General features: G+C 41.7%; 1 protein-coding gene across 3 annotated transcripts in view; it reads left to right on the top strand.

The window, feature by feature from the left end:
- Positions 1-18,055, top strand: part of LOC117558752 (nucleolar protein 4-like) — a 153,870-nt gene that overhangs the window by 122,950 nt on the left and 12,865 nt on the right. For all 3 annotated transcript variants that reach the window (XM_034235136.1, XM_034235135.1, XM_034235137.1), the window contains 2 exons: positions 15,896-16,362; positions 17,092-17,274. In XM_034235136.1, coding sequence (XP_034091027.1) covers positions 15,896-16,362; positions 17,092-17,274 — 650 coding nt within the window. The remainder of the gene's footprint in view (positions 1-15,895; positions 16,363-17,091; positions 17,275-18,055) is intronic.

The following is an 18,055-nucleotide window of genomic DNA, read 5'->3' as shown; positions in this document are numbered from 1 at the left end:
CTGATCAGCTCGTTGGGCACGGACATCTTTAATGTCTATTTGAAATGAATGACGATATGTAATGTGTGACAAAGCATAGAAGAATGTGAGCTTTGGCTGTTGGCAGGGGCTCCAACAAGAAATCGGTACAGGCAACATCAACAAGTTGTGAACACCGCATAAACCATAGGTAAGTCATAGTTCATATGGGAAACTTGTTAGCCAGTTGCTTATGTACACATTCAGCTCAGCTGTTAAACAGCAACTTGATCATTGATTTGGAGACACTTTATATCATCAAATTGTTTCTCACTGTCATTTGATACATTGGTATCATAAATAAATATCCATTCTAGTCAATATTAGTCAAATTCCTTCTAAAGGAAACATTAAATGCAAACTATTTATTTATCATATTTTATTGTGTAAGAACTCATCGTTCTTTCCTTTTTTCTCCCGAGCCAATCGCAGCGGATTTCCACCCTGACTCCACAGCGGTAAATGATATGGAGAAAGCAGGAAAGCGTTGATAACCGCAGGGCGACATTTAAATAACAAATTGAGCTGTGAATGTGTATGCTAATCATCATAATTGCTGAAAATGTATTCCGTTAATGTAGATAATTACAGTCTTTGCACTTTCCACATTTACATATATGTGTTTTGTTGACAAGGCTGAAATCTGCGGAGTGATTTTAGAGCAAATGAGAGGAAACAAGTTGTACAGTTCACTCTCTCTCTCCTTCCCTCCCTCCCTCCTCTTCACCTCCTTATCCCTCGCTCCTTCTCCTCTCTTTGTGCTGCTGGTGTCGTCCCTCCTCTTGTTAACTGTTCCTAAGGCTGTACATCTCTCTCTCCTCTCCTCCTTCCCGTCTATTCATTATGCTTCTCATCAGACCATTAAATAGGCTTTCTTTCTCTGCCTGTTAAAGCTTCAACAGTAATGTCCATTTAAGACGGGTAAAGCTCTTTTCTCCTCATTTGTCTTTACTCATGCGCCCCTTCCCTGTACATTTTCTTTTAAATGTAGTAAATGAAGATAGCGCTCTACTGTCTTCATAATAATAATACTCTTTAATTCATCTCGTCATTACATTACATTACATTTAGCTGACGCTTTTATCCAAAGCGACTTACAATAAGTACATTCGACCAGGAAGATACAAACTTGAAGAAAACAGAATCATATAAGTACATCAGGTTTCATAGAGCCAAACATTTCAAGTGCTACTCAACTGGCTTTAGGTAAGCCAGCCCTTTATTAGTATATGAGTCCAGAAGGCATGTTGTGCCTGTCAGCACTGAGTGCCTGACCTCACTGCCCATTTACAACAAGAACGTCTCAGCAAAGATGGGTGACACATTCAAAGAAAAAAAAAAAGTCATGATGCTGGTGGTGTAAAATGCTCTCTAGAGGTATTTTTCTGTCTTATTAGAGGCATGTCAGACCAGTGACAATTAGTTATATGATTGAAAAAAACACATACAAGTAGAGGCATTTCATCAACTCGTATCATCACTCTCATGTTTACAAACCAGCAAAACCTGAGAGGTAAGAGTCAAACATCTTTGGTCACCTCAATGTATCGAAAACCTTAAAATAATTTAATAGCAGAAGATTGTGGAGTTCATTATGGTCAGGGAAAAAAGAGAGTCAAAGGAAAATGCTGATTTGGCAAATTGTGTTTTTAGAAGTAACATTGCTCTCATACAGTGCCTTTCATATGGACCAGTTCAAACCTAAACAGTGTAAAATGCGGCCACGTCAATCAAATATTTAGTTGTTTATCTTAAATTGTGGATCAGCGCAACCAGATGAAACCCTTCAAAAGACAACAATGTGCAAAACAAATATTATCCGAATGAGGTCAGTGGTTTGCCAGATCAGCTGCAGACAGAAACACACACACACAACGGAAATCACGATCCCCGGCAGGGTTTGCTGAGGAATTAAATTATATTAAAGTTATATTTATGTTCTTCCTGCTATGCTTTGTTCCTCTTTTTTGTATCTGCCTTAATCTTTAGAAAGGCTGACAAATGAGCCAGTATTTGGCAGCACGTGGCTCGTGGTAGTTTCCCAGCCTGGAGTATGTCAGCTGTCTGTTACAGTCAGGAAAAACACATTCAGCTGGAGATATTTTAGATTACAGGGAAACACTGTCCTCTCTGTCCTGGGAGAGAGGCTCCAGGCCGGATCGCCACCGAGCCGCTGCCTCTCCCATCAGCCTCTGGGGCAGCATCATCTCTCTGGAGCCGGGCCACAGAGATGATGGACAGCAGAGAATTAGAGAGAGAAGTGGGTGAAAGGGCGTGGAGCGATGGAGAGTGTGTGGGAGAGAGAGGGAGGACAGAGGATAAACCAAACGTGTGTGTGGTGTGTGTGTGTGTGTGTGTGTGTGTGATGTGTGTGTGTGTGGTGTGTGTGTGTGGTCGTGTGTGTGTGTGTGTGTGTGATGTGTGTTATGTGTGTGTGTGTGTGTGTGTGTGTGTGTGTGGTGTGTGTGTGTGTGTGTGTGTGTGTGTGTGTGTGTGTGTGTGTGTGTGTGTGTGTGTGTGTGTGTGTGTGTGTGTGTGTGTGTGTGTGTGTGTGTGTGTGTGTGTGTGTGTGTGTGTGTGTTGTGTGTGTGTGTGTGTCTTGTTGGCATCGCGGCTGGCTCCCGGCCCATTAGCCCGTTGACTGACTGCCGGCTGGATCCTGCGTTACTCTGCTGCACACGGCTCTGACTCTGGATTACAGCATCACAGATGTTATCTCATCTCATTATCCTGCTCACCTGAGATGATGCATTCCATCATCGGTTATAAAAAAAAGAAAACTGCTGTGGGCTTCCCCTGCCCGATGTGAAGCGTAGCCTTTGGCTTACTGGGTTTGTGTAATTGACTCAGCGCAGTGATAGAACTTCCACATGTTTTAACGCCAATTTGGGTGGCTGCCAAGAAATGTTTGAATAGACAGTACTATGTACTGTCTATACCGTTTTACATTTAATAACAATAGAAACAACAGGGCTGTGCAATATATCTGCAATGAATACTTTACATAACACTGTTTTCCAATATTAAACTATATCATAATATAGACAATATCCCATAAACAAATATGGAATTTTCTGGTTTATTTAAGTTGTTATTCTACATTAGGTAAAGTGATAACCCATTTTATATCAAAATGAATTTTGCCTCTACAGTTTATTTTGATTCAGAGGCTCTTCTGTCCTGAAAGCACAATAACAATCCAATTAAAAAAGAGAAAAATAAACTAATACAGACATCTTAGTGTCTCCACTTGACTTGACCAAAGGCAGACAGAGATGAGGGGTGTAGTTTAAGGGCGTGTGATCAGTGCTAGGCTGTGACAGCAGTGTCTTTGTTGCTTCTCTGCTGACAGTACCATCCTCCTATTCTGCTCTGATGACCTTCTATACCCCCTTAATACTGAGGAGCCTGTCTCCATCAATACACACACACACACACACACACACACACACACACACACACACACACACACGCCACGCACAAAGGCAACATTTAGTTGACCAAAACTTCTAACAGCACACAGACTCACACAGAAGTGTCCGTGATACTTTTTGTGATTTTTGTATTCAGTAAATCCAGGCAGTATGTTGACTCACTCTCTCTGCTGAATCACAGGAAATATATCTATATGCTATACAGTGTATCTTCACCTATAGATCATTCTGCTTTTGAATCAGTGGATATGCTGCCTGAAACGTTATGCTTTAAAATGGTGAGTTAGTGACAGGCAGTTAAGCAGTAAGTAACACATGTGTTGCCAGGAAGAAGCTCAGTTAATTAACCCGCTCGCCTCATTCCAGAATCCAGACATATCTTACGTTTACTCATCCTGTCGTATCTTGTGCTCATCTTTTTGCATATGAGAAGGAAGGGGACATCAGTAATGGAGTCTCAACTTTCAACAAAAAAGGCAGAGTTTGAAAACAAAAGGAGAAAGATCAGAGAGGCGGATATAGATTGTAAGAGGACAAAGCGCTGAGGGACAGATTAAATAAGGGCATATTAAAGCTCATATAAAATCATAAATCATCGAACAATAAAAGAGAACACAGAGTGGATTAAGTGTAGAGAAGATCTGGTTCTCGTGCTGTTTCTAGCCCTTTGAAAACAGAACGGCCTTTTCTTTATCTCTCACTATCTGTCTCACTCTCTCAAATTGATCCGGCTTTTAGCTATCACTTTGCAAATACTCCGCTCTTTCTCTCCCTCGGACATATCATCCATCAACATCAGGTTTCTACTGCTGGAGCTTTTAGAGGAGCAGTTTTGTGTCATGATGCAGTTTTAGTTGTGTCTGTGCTTCCCGGTTTGATTTTATAACTCACTAAGGAGTGATTATCTGTCCAAGCTACTGACGCCTCCTGTGAAATCTGGTGGTGGGTTGGGTGTGTGTAGGTCGTTCGATTTATTGAATGCTTGTGCTTTTGAATGCATGCATAATGAGTATGTGTGTGTGGTGTCCAAATGGCCCTCAGTAGCCTCCGTGCAGGTGTCCAGGTACAAACACACAGACTCTTTGGAGATAGCAGGACACTTCAAAGACGTTAGAGGACATTCACACTGCAGGAGGCACTCCTTAACTCTCCCTCTCTTATTATTCTCTCTCTTCCTCCCCCGCTTCTTTATTCTGTGCGGATGTTTAGGGGATTTATACAGCTTGTCTGCATACTGTATATTGTACAGGTCCAGGAGGAATATTCATGTACTGCATATAGATCAACTTCACACATCTTCTGTTTCTCCTCTCACTCTCACATATATAATCATTTTCTGTTTATCGTCTTTAAATCTCGCCATTATAAAACATGAACACATGCCCACCATTACACCATTCCAGAGCCCAAGGTAATGTCTTTCAAAAGCTTGTTTTGTCTGAAGAAGGCTGCTTTCAGAACGGCTTTGTCAAGCATGCATTCACTCCTGGTAGCTCACTTAATGTAAACCCTATTCTGTGTTGGTGTCTAATGGAGACTCAACTGACCCTGATAAATGCATCTGCTTTTATATAAATAACAGTCCAAGACTCAAATATATATTCAGGATATAAAGTATTTCTGAATGCACCAAAAGCAAACCATCAAATCGTCACATTTGAGACAGAGGAATAAAAAGACGTTTGGTGTTTTTGTTCAAACATGAATTGAATCTACAGTCATCCTTGTGGGGCAGTTGGGCACACTTATGGTTGTTCTGTGAGAAAAGTGAACTTAATTAATTGTTTTAGAATAAAGTACGAAGTCACCAAGCAAATCTTGGAAAATCATAATTTGCACCGAAACGTTGTGACTATGAACCAGGTTGTGTGTTCATGTGAGTGCCAGCTGGTCACGTCAGAGAGGGGGTCGCTGTCACCTCAGGAGGGGGGGAGGAGAAAATAAAGCTCTGGCTTGCCTATTTCGGAGAGACAAGGTGTGTGTTGGGGGGTTGTTGCTATGACGATGCCAGGCAGGGCAGGGCCATACGGTGCGTTGCGGGGTGCGGCATGCAGTCACTGTCAGAGCTAGCAAGCAGCTCGTGCCGCGTCTTAGCAGGATAATCCATTGTAATCCCACGCGGGGGAGTCGTCGGCTCATTCCCCCCATCACCAACTCCTATTCCCCTCCTTCTCCGCCCTTTTCTCCCACAGCCTCCCTTTGGCAACCCTCCAACCTCCCTTGGGATAGGAGGCTGAGGAAGAGGAGGGGGAGTGAAGGAATTAGCATCTGTTACCACTCTCGCTCAGGTTAGCTCCTCTGAGCAGGGGAGGGGGGGGGGGGGGGAGCCTCTAGCTGTCACTGCGTAGTGAAGCCGCAAATGAAAAACGACAGGGGACGACCCATTAGAGCCTCCACCCTTCCTCTCTCTCTCCCTCCATCCATCTACTCCTCCCTGCTCCTTTTTACTTCCCTCTCACCCTCCGGTCTGCACACTTCTCTGCTTCCTTCTCCCTCTGAATCAATTCTCGTCTCTTCTCTTTCTCTGTTGATTCTTTAATGTATATTCTCGCTCCCTCTTACTCTCTTCCTAACATTTGCTTCTGCTGGATTCTCTCCTTCCTTTTATTCCTCCTCAAGTTTCCACCTTTCCTCTTTTTCCATCTTCTTCTTCTTCCTGCAGTACTTTTCTCCTCTTCATCTTAGTTTTACTAATCTTTCTCTCCTTCCCGTTCTCCTCCTCCTCTGCAGTCCACTCAACAACGCCCAGCCTGCTAATGACACTGAAATCGATTGTGTGCTCTTAATAGCTGACAGATCATTGTAGACATGTATTTTTTCTTTGTTTTGGGCAAGGCCATTTGGTGAGTCTTTGGGTACAAGTGTAGATACAGCATACTTATATTCAGAAGTCTTGGCCATGTATATAAATGCACCATGATTGGTCTGAGAATTGCTGGAATGTCAAAGAGAAAAGCCAAACAAATTGCCAAATATTGCTCTGTTTCAGCTATTATTGGCAGCTTAGCCGTGTGGAGAAGGAGGTGCTATGTGTTCCCCTAAGTGTTCTGTGCTGCTTAGCCCCGATATATTTGATTCCCTGTCTTATGTAATATAATTTGTGTGTGTGTGTGTGTGTGTGTGTGTGTGTGTGTGTGTGTGTGTGTGTGTGTGTGTGTGTGTGTGTGTGTGTGTGTGTGTGTGTGTGTGTGTGTGTGTGTGTGTGTGTGTGTGTGTGTGTGTGTGTGTGTGTGTGTGTGTGTGTGTGTGTGTGTGTGTGTGTGTGTGTGTGTGTGTGTACTTCTTTATTGTTTGTGAAGAAGTGAGTGTCTCAGTTATGCTCTAAAACGTTATATTCACATGCTCACGACTTTTTTGTATCTGCAATGAAAAGATTATTGATAAAAGCTAAATCTTAACAAATCGGAAACAAATTCAGTTAGTAACCTGACTGCTCCAGATCCTCGGACTTCTCAAAACAAGAACAACACATTGTTTACTCAGATGTGAATTTATCATTTTCGGCATTTACCTCATCAGTACCACTGATTTGTACATACTATACATTTGACATAGCGAAAAATAGTTGAAGTACTTTAAAGCAGCTGAGTTATTCTAACTTGTGGTGTTTTGGAACAATAATGATACATTAACAACAATGCTATACATAACAGAGCCTTCAAAATGAACATCTCAAATGACACGGATAAACAATGTTGCAGTGTAATGCCGCGCATCTCGGCCAACAGGAGGAATGTTTTCCTGGTTCCTTCTAGGTTCATATAATGTTATGTCGTGCATCTCGGCAAAAAACTGAGAAATGTCTTCCTGGTTCCTTATCGAGTCATGTCATGGAGGAGTGTTATTTGATGCAACCCATGGGGGGCTTGAGCTGAAAGGGCTATGTGTAATCCTCCAGAGGCTGCATTTTGCAGTCTTTCACCTGGGCACTGCCAGGGGAGTTACGAAATGTGCGATTAACAGCAAGCTTTGGGTGGAGAGGACCCGCAAACTTTTGCAAATGCACATTGCTGTTGGTATGAACAGTTTTTGGATGGGAAATATCCTCAGGGAGTATTACACATAAGTGTGTTGTTTTGTTTTCACACCCTTGGTGCATAACGGCCCCTCCCACAATCAACTCACTAAGTCAGTTATCAATAATTAATAAACCTGTTCAGAGATGTAGACTGGTGACTAGCTGGAAAGCCTTTACTTATGACAAACTTGACACAAGCCACTAATGAATTGAAAGTTATTTATGAAGGTTGTTTCCTGTAGACTCCAGCAGTGCCATAATTTTGTTCAGACAAGGCATATCATTTAGTTAAACAAAGTGAAGCCTGTGATCTTGTTCAGGCAGATAAGTCCAATGCTACTCTGACATGACAAACTCTTCTGCATGAAGCATATATCAAACGCACCCTTTCATTATGGCTGGCAGTGTTCGGTCACTGTTCTCTGCCCCGCCTGCACACCACTCACCTGAAACCTATTCTGTAATTTACTGCTCTTCATATTAAAGCTGACACTGACAAATAGCTTTTTATGTTCGTTCATCATTCATATAGACTACCAGGTAGAGTGCACTCAGTGCATTGTGGCCGATTTGGTTAATCACGTTTAGTTTATAGTCTGGTTAATAACATGCAGACTCCTTCCCCCATCAACTATTTGATTGGTTGAAGAGTACGATATTACTTAGAGTATTTCAGCCGACCAAGATTTTCTTTGGTTGAAGTCTGAATGAACACAAATTGCCTTGGCATCTAATATATTTTTGAAGTTTTGAAGCAGTTTTAGGTAGTATTAAAAACCATTATAAACTTTTAACCGTGGCTTTCTGAGAGCTTTAGTTACCTTGTTTGCCTCTCTCAGTACAGAGTGAAAATAAAAACCTCTATCTTCAGCCTTGTGTGAAGAATGACTTTATATGAATAGCTATTTTGACACGTTAAAAACCATGAAACTGATTATTTTTCACTGCAGCAATGTTCGCAAAGAGAAATTGGTTTAAAAACACATTCCACTTGTAAACTACTGTAAAACCGAAGGTTCACCCAGGACACAAGTTCAGTTCTGCTGCTGCCTGACAAAGGTCAGAGCGAGACAGGGGTCATTGCTGCATCCTATGTCATGCGACCATGTGACTGCATGACGCACAATTCACATACAGACACCCACATGCACACACATGAGCACAGAGCGAGAGGAGGGGTCACATAATGTGGCCTGTGTGACGGACACACAATCACACAAAGCTTTCATTCACATACATAATATCAGCGCGTACAAACACACACAAGGTCATTCTTTGCATTTGCAATAATAAATCATGATGCAACCAAACATAAAGCTAGTGTATAACATGTGTGCTAGGTTACCTGCTGCTCTGTATTGAGTCAAATAGGGTCTGTGTTATTATTTAAGTCAGTCTTGTACGAGTTGAAAACATATTTTCTCTCATGTGATACCTTTGGGTAGCTTCACAGAGGAGATAAAGAAAGCATGTTGGAGTTTGAGCGTAAAGAAGTGAGATCGAGGAAGACATTAGCGAGTGGAAGGGATTGGATTGGAGCAAATGGAGAGTTGTGAGCCAGCAGAGGAGAACTGACATCAGGGGAAATAAATGGAGAGAACCAGGAGGAGGGGAGTTTATTTCCACCTCAGCAGGGAGAGTGTTTGCCAGTGTAAGCGGGGGTACGCCCCCCCCTGGCTACTGTTTGTACGGCCACCGCATTAAAGAAAAAATCTGTCTAATTAATGCCAGGATTTTTAATCTGCCATATTTAAATCAATGCACAAATGCCCCCATTGCTACAATAGAGACATTGATTTGTTGCATTCTCACCCGGCTGAAATGTAAAATATCTTGTGACGATTATTAAATCATATTGATTATCACTTGCTCTTTTGCTCCCGTTCAGAGCTGCACTCAGGTGATGTATGTCTCATTTTTTAATTAAAGGGTGGTTGCTCTCAAGTTCACAAAGACTTATGTCCTCTGTCTAATTAGAAATGACTCCGAGTTGACTTAACATCTCCAGGGCCACAAATATCATCAGGACATATTGGATATTTCTCTGGTGTGACAGAAACTAGTATCAGTATCCTGAGCTCTACAGCAACAACATGATGAGGTTTATCACATGGTCTCCTCGACTATCCATTCCCTTGTATCATATTTGCTTACATTTATAAATAAATGTGATAAGTGATAAAGCGTTTGATAAGTTTATTGTTTCTGATAATCCTTTACATCATTGTCCGTGTTTGGAGTTGTTCAACTTATTCGCAGTGCTATGAGTAGATAAGGAGAACTACATTAAATATAGGTGTTTAAGTACTCTTACCCACTTTTTGATGGATTCTTTCTCTTTTTTATTCATTTCTTTACTCATTTTTTACATTTATGTCCTGGTCAACATGACATTTTAAGATAGGTTGAACTGATTGGATGTAATCAGTGAAAGGATATGTCATGACTGATATAGAGAGTGAACTATTAAACCTTCTCATGTAGTTCTTGATCAGGTTGAGTCCTGATTTAAACAAACAAATGAATGAATGGCATATAAAGTACCATACAAATAGTTAACAAAGAAGCTATCTTTAAATGCAGAAAAACATGCAGAAGTTGTAGAAAACAGATGATAAGGTATGTTGACTATGTGGGGAGACTGCTCTGTAATGTAACTCTAGGATGACAGGTATGACGCCTCATAACTTGAAACCTTGCTTCTAATTTACCTTTGTGATTATCTGAACTCTTCTGTCACTGATATAACAACGGAAGAATGATGACTCGTGTTTCAGAGCAGCTCTATAAGACGCATTTAATAAGTCTCTCTTTGCATCTCTTCCTCCTCTTCTTCACATGATTAACTAAAAACCGGCAGGCTGATTATTTACGGCGTGAGAAGCCCCATGCGTTTCCAACCCACCCCCCCCCCACTGTGTTGCTGCGAGCAAACAGATTGACAGTTAATGCGACAGTTAGCGTGCCGTAAACACAGAAACACAACACACACAGACAACCTTTTCTCAGACACACACTCACGTTGATGCAGATGTGTGCTGCCAGGTTAGCTGAGGCAGCATCTTCCTCCTCCTCCCAGTGGATTGTGGGTTGAACAATGATTGACTGTCAAAGTCTTGGTCCACTTGTCCTGACTCTCTTTGGGGACGCACATGCTTTTAGCTCAATGTATGTTTGTCCTTGACACGAGAAGACATTTGAACCCCTTAAACACACCTGGTGCCCGTCGGTCATGTTTTGTAGGTAGAGGGTGAAAGGTCACTCTTTAGCACTTACCTTTGTGAGTTCTTGAGAAATGACCCCTGCTGTGTCTCTCATTAAGTGCTGAGTCGGGAAAAAGTGAAGGCAAAGGATTGACATGTTGCGTGCAGCTTTGTGTAGGACAGCAGCTCTTGTTAACTCATGGTGACTCATTCACACTATACATTTCAAATATCCATACAAAATATGTTTCCAGTCCACCTCCATGTGGATCAGAGTATTTCACTCAATGGTTGCCTATCCAATAAGATCACCATGGAGGATATGTAGCATGTTAAGAGAAGTTGTGCAGAAATGTCAGCTGTTTGATGAGTAGCCCCTCTAAAAACAAATCCTATATCTAGAACTGAAACAATTATGTTATTAATTAAAACATATCTTTGGAGTCAACATTTTAAGATACGTATGTATAAGTATGCTTTCTAAGCTTCACGTAGTTTCAACTTCTCAACTGTTAGGATTTGCACCTTTTCTCCACTTGATACAAAGTCAAATAAGCCAACTGCATGCATACTGTAAATGATTACTTCCAGGATAGCTCATTTAGTGCATTTTAATCCTGAATCTAAAACATTAACTTGACTATTAGCTTGGCAATAACATAACGCAGAGCACCCAAACTACAATGCAGACATTGATAAATAACTAATCCCGAGTTCTTTGAAACACTTAGTTTTGTAAGAATATCCTAAATTGTCCTGTGCTGATTACTTCCACTACTGTTGTGCATGTCAGCACATGTGTTTATCATATAATGTGTAACTGAGTACAAGGTCATATTCATGAATGAGTCTATTGTGCAACACTCATCTTTGAGGACGCATCATGACTTCTAAACTCTGGGTGTCATGACTCTCATGTGGAGAAAAGGATTGAAGTGAACGATAATGTTTCATGTGCTGTTTTACAGTCTGCCTTTGAAGTGGTTAATCCTCACCGAGCACAGTTACTCCACTGAGGAACAAATGTTTACTGTTGTTGTCAGCAGCGTTTAGCAAAGGTCATGAACAAACACAAGCTGACTGTGTGTACAAAGGATGATCCTGACTGCATGAGTTCTTACAGGAGAGAGGGGGGAAGGCTAAAGACTTTGTTGTTCTGAGATACAAAAAAAAAGAGAGAAGAAACAGGATGAGAGAAAAGCAAAAAGAAGTCACCTTCAGTCTCCAAGATCAGGGAAGAACATGTGGGGTAAAGAAGGATTTAGAAGGCTGCAATGTTATTTGGATATTCGGGTATTTGAAGATGGTCACAATGCCAGATGTAATGCATTGTGAAATAAAACACATGCAGTGACTTGGCACTATACACATGTTGAACCTCGTCCACAATTTGCATGACCTGCAGGTGGCCTTCAACAATAACCCACTGCACAAAACAACACATCGTTGGGCCTTTTGTTCCTATCAGACTGCTGTTTCCCTGTTACAGTACCATGTAGTGTGATAGCGACATGTTATGTGGGGATAGAGAAAAAGAGAGCCAGGACACATTACCGCAGGGAATAGAGGTAGAGGATGCATTTTACTTCTGGAAGACAGAAAATCAAAAATAGATAGAGGCAGGCGTGGACAGATAAATGAGAAAAATCCAAAGAATAGGCGTGAGGGAGGCTGAGGGGGAGAGCAGGGGTCCCTCAGTGTGTGCCCGGGCGGGGATGGAGGGATGCAGAGATGGAGGTCTCGCTGCTGAGGGGGGATTTGTGTCAAGGCGGCAGGAATTAGGTTGGCCTTCGCCTCTACGCATGAATACTCCTTACACACTCATACACACACACTGCCATGCTTTTCTACCTCCAGGTCCCATGGCTTCCCTCTCGCTCACTCCCTCTTATCTCCCTTTAATTGTAAACCCCCCCCCCCCTCCCATTCTCTTGCTCTCAAATCCAAATGCATGCTTTATTAACATAAGTACAATATCAAGCCATGTTTGACATCTAAGTGTCAGACAACACATCATCTTCACACTCAACCCTAGACGACACTATGTATTTATCCAATCGAATGTTTGGTACAGTTCATATAATAATGAGAGCCAAAGAAGAAAAGAGATGTAATACAATTCTAAAAATCTCCCCCACGTGCCTGTCCCTTTGACTCAATCTCTCTCCACCCTTCCCCCTCCCATCTCAATCCTCCCTCATCCTCTCCTCTCTCTCCTCCTGCTGCCCCCACCCTCGAGCAATGACCCTCTCCTGCACCTCCTCCTCCTCCCACCCCCCTCCTGACCTCTTTCCTTCTGCCTGGCTGTGCCTCCCTTCATAGTGCATCGCCCTCTCTCTCTTTACCCCAGTGCCTCCCCTACCCATCTCTCCCTCTCTCCATGCAGCGGTTTGGGCTCCACCCCTCCCTCCCTCCCTCCCCCACCGAAAGAATGACACAGTCGATACCATCCTCTGCCCCCTCTCTTTCTATGCATCACTTTTCCTTACAATCCAGTTGCTGCGTTTTAGGGCTGTTGACTCATTCAAACACCCTCCTCTTCCTCTTTTTCCTCCTCTCTTTTCCCTGTTTCTCCAATCAGCCGCTTTCTGTTTCAAATCATTCATTCAGTCTTTCTGCTTCGTCTCATTTAGCTTCTCCCGATGTTCATCAGCGGAAATCTCCCCGTCTCTTTCCATCTGTTTGTGATGCTGGGAATATTGCAGTGCATGTGCTGCACTAATTAAACATTGAACCATACATTTGGGTAAAATCGGAAGTCGCATGTAGGTTAATGTGAATGTTAAAGTGTGTCTCTTTATATCCATCCTCACTCTGTATGTGGTTATGGCAGTAGAAAAGCTTCATTGTGGTATGTGTTGAGGACTATGGAGCAGAAGTCTATCCTGAACTATAAAACTATCAGGCGTGCAGACATCCATCCTGCCTGCCAGCCTGCACGGCACACACCATTTATTCCACAACCACTTATTTAGAAGCCGGTCTGTCTGAAAAAAGATCCAGAGATCTTGAACCTGCTTCAACAATAAATACTAAAGCATTTTACACCCTTGAACCCCATTCTCTTGTGTGTTTCATGAGAGTCCTTTTAGAGATACATTTGGAGACTTTCTTATGAAATCATTCAATCAGGGAAACAGCTGCAACACTGAACTTGCTTATTGGTGTCCAAATTGTAATTGTGTTACTGTGATATGTATTGATATGTCAGTCAGGTACACACTTTCTGCAGAACAAATATTTGTATATATTTTAACTACATATTGCTGATAATATTTTTGTATGTTCTAGGATTTGTTTGTCTTTAGCAGTATTTTTGTATTGTTATATTGATAATGTACTTAGGTAAAGGATCTGAATACTTCTTCCACTAATACTGACCCCCAATTACAGGTTCACTATGATGGTTAAGCAAGTTTCCTTGCATTTTATAGAGCAAACAATTCATTTAAAGGTTAATCAATAAGGAAAATGATTGTTAATTGCAGCTCTATTGGACAGGAGACACAGAGCTAACCACACACGTTCACTCTTGTTCTGGTTGTAGCTCTAAATGGAAGTTTGTACTCACTTGCACTATTTGAACCGTGAACATGGCATTAACAATGTTGATGTGAGGAAGAGGATGTTAGGGTGATTCAGAAAAAGTGGGAGGAATACAATCTTGGTAATGATGATGATGATGAGGCGGCGGTGGTGCTGTGTTAAGGTGGGGGAGGGGTCTCTGTCGTAATGCAGGGTGTTCACTGTGTTATTGTCTGGTCAGGCTGCAGACTTGATGGGTTTAATCAAACTCTACTCGACCCGCAACAATGGCCTGACAGCAGCTGCACGCAGTCCCTCTCTCTGCATCACTCTCAGAACAGAAAACCTCATCTCTGAAACTACACAAGCTCCAATGACCATTTTTGGCCTACAATGTTATCTCTCACACCCTCATTGTTATTGCTGGCACCAAGGAAGGCGTTAGCAGTCAGTGCACAGCCCATGGCTTTTAAAGAATTCAAATAATTTGAGGACTCATTATTTTCCTCCCACCAGCAGACACTTTGGAGATAATTTTCTCGTGTTATTGCTGTCAGCCCCGCTGGCTACAGGAAGTCAGTAACCGTCCCCCAATTTCACTCCAGCTGTGAGACAGCTCTGGCTGTAATGAAGACATTTCCTATTTTTCTGCAAAGTGAATCATTTTGTAATTTCCTTTCATAAAAAATACATAATAACAATACAACATCTTCATTTGAAATAGAGAGCAAGGGTTCTGCAACACATAATATCTCTCTGAAGCTGAGAATAACTCAGGCACTGGTGACTTTTCGAGCTGTAGTTTGCTAAACGTAATATTGTTTGCCCGCTGTATGCAAGAAACATGCAATTGCAATTCAAGGGTAAAGCATACAGAAATAATATGTTATGAACCATTGAAGAACAGAAGCAGAAACTGTTTCTAAGAATCTCATAGTTCTTCACGAAGGAAGCCTGCCATCTGCTGGGCATTCAGAAAGAGCCATAGAATTATATATATATGAATATGCCTTGTATTTATGTGTCTATTCAGAACATGCACACATAACAGCAATCACGTAACATCTCAATGATAATGACTGATTTACTCAGGTTCTGACCTATCTGCAATTCGTTTTTAGATTTTGTTTATGTTAGGATCCATTAGTCACCTATACTCCCTGCAACAAGACACATACAAGAATGATAATGATGAAAATAGAAACATGATGTTGTACATAATGTGTGTAGATAATAGTCGGTTTTGAATGACATAACTCACCTTCTCGTTGCCCCTTTAGTCATTGTGAGAATGACCTTTTTACTACGTTTTTCTTCTCTCATATTCACGTAATGTTATGTGTAAAAAACATCTACTGTATACAGTTTGTGTAGAATACAAGATTAAAATACTAGAGGTTAGGTTACAATATAATAAACCAACCTACTACTATAAAACATATACCGGTAAACACTAGTACTGTACAAGCAGTAATAAAAGTGTGAAATTTGTTTTACTAACATTTAAAGTGAAATCAGGTGGAGTGTGAGGACAATATGTGCAGATTGTTCAGGATCATTGAAAGGACAAAACAGAAACAATGAATAATGTGAAGTAACGCTCTGAACTGCTTGAACCTCAGTGGGAAATAAACATCAAGACGCAACAAAGACATGCGTTAGTCCATCTGTTAAACGAACCTCTCTTCTGCTTCCAGAGGATTCCTCGTCAGAGAGCGGCAGTGGGAGCGGGCTGCCGGCTCTGACCCCCCCCTCCTCCGCCGCTACGGACGCTGCTATAGTCAGGGAGACCGGGATCGTCAATGGCAACGGCGGCCCCGCCCCGCTGGACTTCAGCACGCCTACGTCCTCCTCCTCATCGTCTGAGGACCAGCAGCCCATGAACCTGAGCGACCCCCCCCCTCAGCGCCTGTCCTCCTCTCACTTGCCCGTCACCGTGTCGGCGGCGGCGGCGGCGCTGCTCGGCGCTCTGCACCCCGAGGAGCTCCGCAGGAAGTACCCGCTGGCTCCCAAACCCTCGCTGACCCCACACCCTGCCCTGCCTCTGCCACACACACACACACCTCACACACATAATGCACACACTCCCAACACACACTCGCAGTCCCACTCACACACTGCCGAGCTGCGACTGGAACGAGACGGCAGGGATTACGGGGGCAAGGTGAGACAACACAGCAGACACACACAAGCACTAACAAACACACACACAAACTGTAAATCCATACACACACAAGTGATTGTTTACAATAAGATTACGTAAGAAAGGATTTCAAGAAGTATATTATATAGCTTTAATTATTATTATATAAAGACGGAGATTTTAAATCTTAATGACCCCCTGCAGCACTCTTGTACTTGCTTCCCTATTTGGGGAATAGACAGACAGAAACATTTACAATTAAATACATTCAATTTCTACTTACCACCATGTCTTCAGACTATACATTTTTAAAAACGACAACAGAAAAGTGGCTTGCCCAGTGTCCAAGAGTCCAACCCCTTTGAACAACAAGAAGTCAATGATACAGAGATAAGTATATTGAAGAAGCTGGATCCACAGAAATGTTGCATTTTTCCTAAATAAATCACTCAAGTCGATTTATTTGAAAAACTTGCCGGTTTATAATCTTTCCAAATTATTGTTGTATCACCTTTCAAAACACTGATAAAATGTTTTAGTTTTTTAAGCTGATATTTGCCTCTTTGATGTCTCTCGAGTGTCCCAACAAAACACCCGATTAAACTTTTAATTCAGGTTTTATTAAGGAAAGTCGAATGACACAATGAACCACTCAAACCCATGATGATAAAATCAGGTAGACAGTACATAGATAGAGACACTGAATGTATGACCAACTCTAACATAACCCTTCATCATGTGTGTGTTCAGTCCCCTCAGTACAGTTCTGGCGGCAGCTACGACAGTGTGAAGATGGAGTTGGGAGCCGAGGATCTGACCACAGGACGCCAGGTCGGCCCTGACGACGACGATGACGACCATGACGACCATGACGACAACGACAAAATCAACGAAGCAGAGGGAGTCGATCCCGAGCGACTAAAAGCCTTCAATGTAAGTCAGAGAGAGGGTGTTACATTATGGTATCAATAAGGTGTCTCCTTATATTCATTAAGTAAAAAACACTGTTCATCCTGTAAAACATGTCAGTGTCATTAATCACACTCCATGGCACAGACCCTAAGAAAATAACAAGATAAGCTGTTATTGATCCTTACAGGGGAAATTCTGCTGATGCAGCAACAGAAATAAGTACAGAATAGATAGGTTAAAATAAGGTTCAAATAAGGACTTACAACTAGAATAAGGGTAAAAACTAAACAAGAATGATCTATACAACAGGAAATAAAGATAAGAAACAAGCAATAATATAAATGTGTACACCAGAATAATTTATACTCAAATGTAGTAGTGATGACTTGACTTGCATAAAAACAGATTTAAAGTTCTCATTATGCAATTCAAATGTTTATTATATGTTGCTGCTGGTAAAGGCAGAACACATTTGATTTACTTTATATTGTATGATTAATCTAAATCTGCAAAGTAACAGCTAATAGTAGTATACTTAGGGTTGCAAAGGGGCGGAACATTTCCAGTACATTTCCGGTAAATTTCAATGGGAAGTTAAGCTGGGGAATTTTGGAAATATTCCATATTGGAAACTTTCCATGGGAATTATGAGAATTGATGGGAACTATTTATGGGATTTATTTGTAAGTAGAACAGAACAAGTTTTAATTATTTGATTGAATTTGTTTCATTGAAGAACAAAAACATGAATGTTGAGTTAAATATTACTCACCCTGCCCCCCCTCCCACACCACTCATTCAA

This window comes from Gymnodraco acuticeps, unplaced genomic scaffold (genome assembly GCF_902827175.1).
Source record: "Gymnodraco acuticeps unplaced genomic scaffold, fGymAcu1.1, whole genome shotgun sequence".
NCBI classification, from domain to species: Eukaryota; Metazoa; Chordata; class Actinopteri; order Perciformes; family Bathydraconidae; genus Gymnodraco; species Gymnodraco acuticeps.
This window is presented reverse-complemented; position numbering and strand designations above follow the sequence as displayed.